This window comes from Lepus europaeus, chromosome 19, assembly GCF_033115175.1.
Source record: "Lepus europaeus isolate LE1 chromosome 19, mLepTim1.pri, whole genome shotgun sequence".
NCBI lineage: Eukaryota > Metazoa > Chordata > Mammalia > Lagomorpha > Leporidae > Lepus > Lepus europaeus.
This window is the reverse complement of record NC_084845.1, coordinates 1,601,601-1,612,832: the sequence shown is the minus strand read 5'-3', so window position 1 is coordinate 1,612,832 and position 11,232 is coordinate 1,601,601. Positions and strand designations below refer to the sequence as shown.

General features: G+C 45.2%; 1 protein-coding gene across 1 annotated transcript; it reads left to right on the top strand.

The window, feature by feature from the left end:
- The first annotated feature begins 2,632 nt into the window (after nucleotides 1-2,632).
- USP29 (ubiquitin specific peptidase 29) lies at nucleotides 2,633-5,208 on the top strand. The gene is given in 3 exon segments (XM_062177581.1): nucleotides 2,633-2,797; nucleotides 2,799-2,995; nucleotides 2,997-5,208. Coding segments are annotated over 3 exon segments (2,574 nt in total).
- The last annotated feature ends 6,024 nt before the right edge of the window (nucleotides 5,209-11,232 follow it).

Below are 11,232 nucleotides of genomic sequence, written 5' to 3'. Positions count from 1 at the left end.
AAGGGAACATGCATTTAAAATGCAAATGATGAGGGGCCAGCCTTGTAGTGCAGTGAAATAAACCTCTTCCTGTAACACTGGCATCCCATATGGGTGCTGGTTCAAGTCCTGGCCATTCTTAACGCCAATCCTACAAGCAAATTGTAAACAACACATGATGAAGGCTACTCATCTTTTGGTATCATTTTGGGATGCAACTGATGATCTCTAAACCTTATGACTCCCCCTTTCCTGAAATGTAAGTTTCAGTGAGAAGAAACATCCCCTAGGAAAAAAGAAAGTCATTTCTCATAAGCACAGTGATAGGAGGATGAAATACAGGGACTCTGGGTTCCTACTGTGGTGGCTATAGGTACACAATGTAGGTATTAGTATCTCTCAGAAAATTGAAGATGCATTAATTATTTGTTAAAGACTTATTTGTTTCTTATTTATTTTGAAGGAGTTACAGAGAGAGAGAGAGAGGTCTTCCATCAGCTAGTTCACTCCCCAAATGACCATGACAGCCAGAGCTGAGCTGTATGGCTGTGTGAGAGCCATTCTAACCGGGGAATGGAGAGATGTCACCTCATTGTGGTTTCATTTGCATTTCCCTGATGGCTAGTGATCTTGAACATTTTTTCATGTGTCTGTTGACCACTTGGATATCCTCTTTTGAAAATGTCTGTTTAAGCCCTTGGCCCGTCTCTTAACTGGGTTGTGTGTTTCGTTGTGATGCAGTTTTATGATCACAACAGTACTATTGTTGCAATCCCGTTTTCACTCATGTGAAAAAAGACCCAGGAAGCTTGAGTTTCAAGCTTCATGTTCCAAGAGCAGTACATAAGAAACCAGTCTCTGACTTCTAGCAGCTGGAATGCATATTGTGTGATCATAGTGTATCCTCCTTGTTGCCTGTTTGTAAGTGAAAAAAAAAAACAAAAACAAAACAAACAAACAAAAAAAAACAAAGATGCTTAAAGTTCTAGCCCTTTCAAATAAATAAAGACATTTTAAAATTGTAATGTGGCAGAGCTCCAAAAAACTCATCAGCACCAAGACTGTGTCTGTATTAATCCAATCTATGTGATTGGGAAGGGCTGGGTTTAGAAAGGTACTTGGAGGTAATCTCATTAGCACATTAGCTTTCCTCCTTGGTTACGTAATTTTTAAGACATTAGAGGGGCCGGCGCCGTGGATCACTAGGCTAATAATCCACATGGGACGCCGGCACCCCGAGTTCCAGTCCCGGTTGGAGCGCTGGATTCTCTCCCAGTTGCTACTCTTCCAGTCCAGCTCTCTGCTGTGACCCGGAAAGGCAGTGGAGGATGGACAAGTGCTTGGGCCCTGCAATTGCATGGGAGACCAGAGGGAGCACCTGGCTCCTGGCTTTAGAGCTGCGCAGCTCACTGTCCATAGTGGCCATTTGGGGGCTGAACCAACGAAAAGAAGACCTTTCTCTCTCTCACTGTCTAACTCTGCCTCTCATAAATAAATAAATAAATTGAGAAAAAAAGGAAGTTGTGAAAATTCATAAGGTGTATTGAAAAAGAAGTAAAAAAAAATCCATTGGAGGGTGTTCGATTCCCATTTGCTTTATTGTCTTTACAAATTTTATTTATTTGAAAGGCACAGTTACAGAGAGAGGGAGAAACAGAGATCCTCCACTGGTTCACTTCCCAGATGGCCATGGTGGACAGGGCTTGGGCAGGCTGAAGCCAGGAGCCCAGAGCTTCTTCCAGATCTCACACGTGGGGGCAAGAGTCCAAACACTTGGGCCATCTTTTTCTCCATTCTCAGTCCCACTAGCAGGGAGCTAGATTGGAAGTGGAGCAGCTGGGTCTCAAAGTGGCACCCACATAGGATGCTGGTGTTGCATGTGGTGGTTTAACCCATTATGCCAAAACACTAGCCTCTCTATTTGCTTTCTACCAGATAGTGAAATCAAACAACAGAAGATGTGGTTGGGAATCTACTGGTGATTACATAAAACTCACTTTTTGAGACTGCCTATTTTTCTTTCAGCAGCCTTGGCACTCAGGATTCTGCTTGCAGTGTGGCCACGGACAACTCTCCAAAGAGTCAAGTCCCTTGAATTCTGACTCAAGTTTCTTTGGGCAGAACTGAGAATGGACAACAGGTAATATCTTTTTTTCAGTAGTTTCCTTTGAATTTTTTTTGCTTGCTTTTTCTGACATCAGAATGTTGGAAAGACACAGAAATTCTTGGCTGCTTAGAAAGACATAGGCAAATGGGTGAGGGGAGGGAGAAGAATTAAGAAAGTCATTTTAAATTGTCATTGCATTTGAAAGGCAGAGAGCGATCTTCCATCTACTGGTTCAGTCCTCAAATGCCTGCAACCATCAGGGCTGGGTCAGGCTATAGCTGGGAGACCAGAATAGTGCAAGTTCCACACAGGTGGGAGAGTCCCAAATAATTGCACATCACGTGCTGCCTCAGAGGGTCTGCATGATGCTGTGTCTCCCTCTTTGTGTTTCCCACCCCACCTCAATTTTCCTGAAAAGCTCACCATCTTAATTCTGTTTTCATACCCCTTTCATGAAATGGCTGCTTGCTTGATCACCATTTACTCAAGTCCCCACTGTAGCTATATTTCTATTAAAACATCTGTGTGTCTTTTTCTTTAGGGTACATGCATCGTATTTGTAAACAAAGAACATCACCTCATGAAGTGCATGGTTTTGTTCAGACTTGGAACAAGAGGACTGGACCTAGTAGGTTGAAAGAGCCATTCACAGAAACAGTGGAAAGGGAAAAGGATATTAAACTGGCTTTCATGTTTAAATCTGGAAAACCTATATATGAGAGGTTTTTCCCTAGACATTAATATTATAGAATGTTTTAGACATTATGGAGAAAGACAAAATTGCCTGGATTTGACTTTCTGGAAAAAAACCTTGTTTATTGGCAAACTATCTCGCACACATACTGAACGGTTGAAGATCTTGCTGGACATCATTCATCAGAACGAACATCAGTAGCCCATTAAATCTGAGTAATTGGGGTGTCATGGAGAGCATGAATACATACACAGAGACTGACAAAACTCCATCTTCCAATGTATGTAGTGCGCCAAGTTCTGAAACCTTTACTACAGAGGAAGGACGTGGAACAACTTTCCCCCAGCAGTTGTCGGGAAAATCACCAATACTTGCCAAACAAGGATTACCAGAAAAGAAAGATAGGAAGAGAAAAACAACACTGTCGTCCAGTCTGGATACGGATGAAGGCTTCCTGGAAGAAAATGAGAGTGTGCCAAACAAGAAATTCAAGAAAGATCCCTTGAAAGATCTAGAAAAGGATGGAAGTTTGAGACATGGACCTCCCCTCAGGACCGCCTCTCCTGGAAATTCTCACCTGGATGAGACTGTTCTTTCTCCTCAGAGTGTGTCTGACAACAGTCTGCTATTGCCATTGGAACCAGAACGTGCCCAGGACGACCCAAAACACGATGAAGACCAATTGTGCCTTGACTCTCACCCAGAGCAACTGGGCTTCCCCAATTTGGGAAACACCTGTTACATGAACTCAATTTTACAGTCACTCTATGCAATTCCATCATTTGCTGATGGCTTACTAGGACAAGGTATTCCATGGGAGAACATTCCTCCTGACGTGCTTATTATGCCTTTAAGTATGTTGCTTGCTTTGAAAGACATTTGTAATCTAGAGACTAGCCAAGACCTCCTCAAAGATATTAAAAATGCTATCTCAGCTGTTGCAGAAATATTCTCGGGCAACATGCAGAATGATGCTCATGAATTCTTATGTCAGTGTTTAGACCAGCTGAAAGATGACATTGGAAAATTAAACAGCATTTGGAAAACGAGGAGGGAGGCTGGAGATGAAAATTCACCTCCAGAGTTGTTTGCTGGGAATGCTGCCACCAAAGCGTTTGTTTGTCCAGTTGCTGCCAATTTTGAATTTGAATTGCACGACTATGTTGTTTGCAAAGGCTGTGGTCAAGTTGTTGTCGTGATAGAGCCTGGTAATTGTATCTCCGTCAACCTACACCCAAAACCAAAAGCATCTCCTTTGTCTATTCAAAATTGTTTGGATCTTTTCTTTAAAACGGAAGAATGTGAGCGCCACTGTGAAATGTGTGACCACAAGAAGGCTGTGGTGATGCATAAATTTGGCAGGCTACCCAGAGTCTTCATTGTTCATCTGAAACGCTACAGTTTGAGTGACACTTACGTGCCAATGAAGGATGACCAACAAGTTATTATTCCCAGATATTTGAGTTTATCCTCTAATTGCAACGAAGACACCAAACCACCACTTCCCTTGGATTGTAATGCACCTGTGTTGGACCCCGAAGTACTGAACCTCACTCAAGAGGTTATTTCTGAGAGAGTCAGCCCATGCACATCATCTGTGAAGTTGACCTCGCAATCCAGTGACTCTTCAGTTCTACATGTTGGACCAGCCGAAGATGCTGAGCAAAACACACCTCAGAGAATTTGGCCAGCGAGGCCAAAGGAGCAGCAGCAGAGAGACCTAGCAAGTGGCTCGAATCTGGAGTCCAAACTGGGGAACGCAAGAGATAGGGAAGTCAGAGAAATGGAGATGCTAGCAGCTGCCTCAGTAATGGATCAGGGAGACATCTCTCTTCTTATGATCTGTGAAGACGCAAGTAATCCTATCAACAACCCAGACACAGGACTTGAACTTTATTGTCAAGAGGAGCCTGAAGATCCAGAACCTAAGGACAATGAGAAAACCAGTACATTGGTAGAGCTAGATTTTTATCATGTTAGCGAGTCTTCAAAAGATCTTTGTGACTATGAAAAACACAAGATTGCAGAAGGATCGCAAGGCATGGTTGAGCAGCTGCACGAATCTGTTACCAAAGACATCGTGGGCATGGAGAAAACCATAGCTAAAGTCAAGGAACCAAAAGGAAGCATGGAAACGGGAGATCCTCTTCATTCTTACCGACTGATTAGCGTCATCAGCCACATAGGGAACTCCCCGTGTGCAGGCCATTACATCAGCGACGTGTATGACTTTCAGAAGCAGGCCTGGTTCACGTATAGTGATCTGTGGGTGGCAGAAATCCCAGAGGCCATGGTGCAGGAGGCGAGGCTTCACAGTGGGTACATCTTTTTTTACATGCACAATGACATTTTTGAGGCACTTGTGAGCAAGGCGGAGAAGTCCCAGCTAACCAGCCAGCAGGAAGAGCTGTTCCTTCCAGGAGAATAAGAGGGCTCCTTTGAGACACAAGGAGCTCAGGACAAAGGGCGGGGGCTGGTCTTGTGGTTCGAATGCCAGGCTGCTGGTGAGGCACAGCTGCTTCAGCCACCCCTTGGGAAGCAAGTAGCCTATATTGGAGTGCCAGTTTGAGTTCCAACACCTCTGATTCTGATCCAGCATTCTTACTAATGTGCCCGGGAAAGCAACAGAAGACGGCCTACATCCTCGAGCCTCTGCCACACACGTGGGAGACCACAGCGGAGTTCCTGGCTCCTGGCTTCAGCATGGCCCAGCCCTGGCTGTTGGGGCCATTTGGGGAGTGAGCCAGTGGATGAAAGCTCACTCTCCTTCTCTCTGTTGTGCCTTTTACATGAATAAATCTTTTTATATAAAAATGATGGAAGATCCACAAGACTCACCATAACTCAGGCTAAGCTGCATGATTCTCTCCTACAAGATTCAAATGGCACTCGTCATCTTCTAATGCAGTGGTTTTCCAAGTGTTGCTGTGCAATCAACGTCACAGCAGCAAAGAGGATCTGATCAGAAATGACAATTTTGAGACCTCTCCACTCCAACTGACTCAGAAACTGCAAATGTGGACCAGAAATCTGATGGACATTGTGGTGCCCATGAACATTTGAGAAGCACAATGATTGTGTGTAGAGTGTCTAGGGTTTACTTGGCTGCTGCTGCTGTTGGTGTGTGTGTGTGAGTGTGTGTGTGTCTGTGTGTATTTATTTAAAGGATTTTAATTATAATTTTCAGTCTCTTGAGCTCACATATGTCTTTGTTTTGTAAGCTTATTGAAATAAATACCAAATAATGCAAGTACCATTAACTGGCTTCCACGTGTCTTTGTAACTCTTCACTGGAACAATCTGCTACCTAGCAACCAACTGTATTTCCACATCCTTCCAGGAGCTGCAAGGTAGAACATCAGGCTTCCATGAACAATGCAGTTAATGAAATGATGAGGACAGGCACTGGGGCTCAGTGGGTTAAGACACTGCTTGGGATGTTGGCATCCCCTCTTGCAGTTCCCGGGCTTGAATCCCACCTCTGCTTCTGAGTCAGCTTCCTGCTAATACACATTCTGGGAGACAGTAGGTAATGGCTCAAGGACTTGGGTTCCTGCCACCCACGTAAGAGAACTGCATGCATGTCCTGCCTCCTGGCTTCAGCCTGCCCAGCCTCAGCAGTAGGAGGCATTTGGGGAGTGAATCAATGGAAAGAGGATCAATCCATCTCTCTCCCTCCTTCCCTCCCTCCTCTCTTCCTTCCTCTAGTCCCTCACACACATCACTTTACCTTTTGACGAAATGAAGTAAAACTAAAAAAGTGGTTTGATAATTAAAAACTATGTAAAATGGGGCGGGTGTTGTGCTACAGTAGGTTAAGCCACTGCCTGCAACACTAGCATCCCATAGAACTAGCTAGAGTTCTAGCTGCTCCACTCCCAATCCAGCTCCCTGCAGATGTGCCTGGAATAGCAGAAGATCACCCAAGTGCTTGGGTCCATGCTGCACATGTGGGAAACCTGGGTGGAATTCCAGGCTCCTGACTTCAGCTTGGCCTAACCCCAACTGTTGTGGCCATTTGGGGAGTGAATCAGCAGAAAGAAGATCTTTCTGTCTTCCTCTGGCTCTCTGCCCCTGCACCCACCTGGAAGACTCAGATGAAGCTCCTGGCTTCAAACTGGCCCAGCTCCAGCCATTGTGGCCATTGGGGAATTAATCAGCAAGTGGAAGACCTCTCTCTGTCTCTTTCTCTCTCTTTGGAACCCTGTCTTTCAAATAATCTTTAAAAAACAGAGGAAGGAAGTAAGGGAGGGAGGAAAGAAGGAAGAAATAGTGGTGAGCAATCATTTTCTCTTGGTCACACTTCAGTTGGGTTCTTTGCAAACTCACTCATGTTTGGAACAGTGTTTCTCAACGTTGGCATGGTTGATATGTTAGTTAGTACGTTCGTGTGGGGTGCTGTCCTACTCAGTAAGATTCCTGACCTCAATCCACTAGATATCAGTATAATCTAGCCATGCCATCAAACCCTGTTGAACATCTACCAGGCTTGCAATCACCCTGATTGATGGTTTGTTCCCCCTCACAGTACCCCACATATCATTTTGACTGATTGAGCAGTACTTTTTGAAACAAAGCATTGAAGGCAGTGGGCCTGCTTTTAGGATCCACAGCTTTACCAATGTTTAATCACCTGGGATGAAAGAACCGAGAATGGCCTTGTGAAGACTCAGTGATGGCACCATTTATGAGGCAGTGCTTGTGGAGGTTTGAACTCTGATGTTCATGAACCTATCTGAAGCGTCATTTCTGCCCTACACTGGTGTCCCGGAACCAAGGGGTGGAAGTCACTGTGACATTTCCCACTCTGATTCATTGGCAAAAATATTTACCCACTACTCCTGTGAGTGAGGGCTGATTGGTACAAGCACTAATATGCCAGAGACGAAAGCCTACATACATGGATGTAAGTGTTGCATTCAATGGAACAGACACCATGTCAGCCAATCTGGCCCTTTTTGGCTTGACTGTGTTTAAAAAAAAAAAAAAACTCACGTTGGAATCCTAACCTGTCAGTACCTCAGAGTGCAACTGTATTTGGTGATAGGATTTTTATAGATATGATTAAATTTAAATGAGTTTGTGGCATTTCCTAATCCTGTGTGACTGGTATCCTTATAGGAAGAAGAAATTTGGACACAGATACTAAAGGGGATACCTTGAAGATCCAGGAAGATGTCGAGACATCTGCCAGCCAGGAATACTTAAAACATCCTGCCCTCAGAGGGAACCAACCATGATGACTCCTTGATCTTGGTCCTCTGGAATCAAATGCTGTAGAAGGTAAATTTCTGTTGGGGCCGGCGCTGTGGTATAGCAGGTGGAGGCTGCTGCCTATGGTGCCGGCATCCCATATGGCTGCTGGTTCTGGTCCCAGCTGCTCCACATCTGATCAAGCTCTCTACTGCGGCCTGGGAAAACAGTGAAAGATGGAGCAAGTGCTTGGGCCCCTGCCCCCATGAGGGAGACCCTGAGGAGGCTCTTAGCTCCTGCCTTCAGATCAGCGCAACTCCAGCCATTGCAGACATTTGAGGAGTGAACCACTGGATGGCAGACCTCTCTCTCTCTCTCTCTCTTTCTCTCTCTCTCTGTGTGTTTGTGTGTCCTTCTCTCTCTGTGTAACTCAGGCTTTCAAATAGGTAAATGAATCTTTAGAAAAAAAAAGAGAAGGTAAATTTCTGTTGCTTAGACCATTCTGTGACACAGTTGACACTTGAACCATGAAGCAATGAGTAATACTGACCCCCTTGCAGTAAAAAACCTGAGTATAACTTTCAGCTCCCCCAAAACCCAACTCCTAAAAGCCTACTATTGGCAGGAAGCCTTACCAAAAAAAAGTACCAGCAAGCATAATATGTTATACATATTATATATGGTGAAAATATGTAAAGATTGAGACATCATTTTTACTAGATGAGTTTATTAGGGAGACTAACTGCTCACATGTGGAAGATTAACGTTACAAGGCATTTCAGATGGATCCTCACCACACTTGAGCCCACAGTAATAGCAACAAGATGTGGCTATGAGATCACAGAAGCACAGTACGTGCAAGTTCATTTTATGCAGTTATACTTTAATACTGCGCTTTTGTTTGCATTTCTCTTGACTGCAAATGATGCTGTAAACAGTCTGAGTTGTCGTGTGCACGTGTTTTGACAAAGTTTTACAATAGATTTGTATGTTCTATGGTAGTAAATTACAAAAGAGATGATTATTTACCTGTACTTTATGCACTCATGCACATCCTTTCTAAAATGTATTTCTAAGTTCTGTGACTCATCTAGGAGCTTTTTCCAATCCCTGTGTAAGAAGAACCACAGGGTTCATACCTGTACTCTCACTACAAGCCTAGAAAACTACCACCACCTCCCTCTGCCAGAGCCAATGCAGGACTAATACACTGCTCGGTCGCTTTGACACGAGCAAGGTTATATGCCTGGTATGGAGGATATTCTGCACAGAGCAGCTCTGGACAGGCACAGCTTTGACAGCACAATGTCTCCACTAATAAAGATCGGGTCTTTCCACAGGCAAAATACACTTGCCTTCTAGAAACACTGGCACAGGGAAAGGAAGCACGATATGAACACTTAAAGAAGGCATGGAGACCAACAGTGCTCTCACACACATGTTCCTATTGACACATGTAAGTCTGGCACATACAAAGATGTTGACAAGTTCACAGAGGGGCCGGCACTCTGCCTAGTGCTGGCATCGCATATGGGTGCCAGTTCGAGTCCAGGCTGCTCCTCTTCTGATCCAGCTCTCTGCTATGGACTGGGACAACAGTGGGAGATGGTCCAAATTGTTGGGTTCCTATACCTCGTGGGACACCCGGAAGAAGCTCCTGGCTTCGGGTTGGCACAGCTCTGGCTGTTTTGGCCAATTGGGGAGTGAGCCAGCAGATGGAAGACACCTCTCTCTCTGCCTCTCCTTCTCTCTCTGTGTAACTCTGACTTTCAAGTAAATCAATATACCTTTAAACAAAAAAAAAAAGTTCATGGAGGGCCCGGCACTGTGGCATAACTGTAAAACCACCTACTGAAGTGCTGGCATCCCATATGGGCTCTGGTTCGAGTCCCAGCTGCTTTACTTCCAATCCAGCTCTCTACTATGGCCTGGGAAAGCAGTGGAAGATGGCCCGAATCCTTAGATCCCTGCACCCATGTGGGAGACCCAGAAGAAGAAGCTCCAGTCTCTGGGCTTCATTCTTGGGATTGGCCCAGTTCCTGCCATTGCAGCCATCAGGGGAGCCAAAGATTCATATTCTCTCTGTCTCTGTCTCTGTCTCTGTCTCTCTCTCTCTTTCTCCCTTTCTCTCTTTCTCTCCCTCTCTCCATCCTGTCACTGCCTTTCAAATTAGTAAATCTTTTTCTTTTTTTTTTTATTTTTATTTTTTCACAAGCAGAGTGGAGAGTGGGAGATAGACAGAGAGAAAGGTCTTCCTTCACCGTTGGTTCACCCACCAATGGCTGCCACGGCTTGTGCACTCTGGCCAGCGCATCGCGCTGATCTGAATCCAGGAGCCATGTGCCTCTCCTGGTCTTCATGCAGGTGCAGGGCCCAAGGACCTGGGCCATCCTCCATCACTCCTGGCCCACAGCAGAGAGCTGGCCTGGAAGAGGAGCACCTGGGACAGAATCTGGTGCCTCGACCGGGACTAGAACCAGGACTGCAGGCACAGCAGGCAAAGGATTAGTTAGCCTATTGAGCTGCAGCACCGGCCTCAAATAAGTAAATCTTAAAAAACAAACAAAAAAACCCACCTAGTCATATTGCCTCTATTTTATAGCCCTGGAGACCCAGGTCCCTCCATACGAGTCCTAGAGTCTTTTTTTGTGTTAGAGCCACAATCCTGCTTTCTTTAAGTGAGCTGACCCACAGGCCATCAAGACAAAAGTCTTCAGATCCTTGCTGTTTATGTTCAGAGTCTTCTGGAAGAATCTGAAAGCACAGGAGCACATGTCCAGACACTGGAGTTGTTGCTCGCTGCTGCCACTAGGTGGTGACAGGAACCAAGGCCGCTCAGGCTTGCACCCTGCCTTCCCCTCCCACTTTAGGCCATTCTGAGCTGGCTTTTGAAGCTCCAGTGAGGGGAAGGAGCTCTCCAGGAGTAGGGTTGAAGGTGACAGGGTGGCATAACAGGTCAGCAGGTGTTTGTGGGAGATGAGGGAAAAGGGGTGTCCAGATCATATCCTCAGGAATGTGGCTTCACAGCGCATTGAGGACTCAGAGGAGCTGTTAACTGGAGCAGCTTCTACAGACTGATGAGCTACCCATGAGGCTGTTGAAGCTAAAAGACCCTTGAGTATAAGCAGGGTGCTGAGACCAGACAACCAACATTCTCGGGTCTGTAGCTACTACTTGAATTACTGAGTTTCAGGATAAATGTTTCTTTAGTTTTTCAAGTTAATGTCAAAATGTGGTCCATGGTCATCTGTCAACTTAT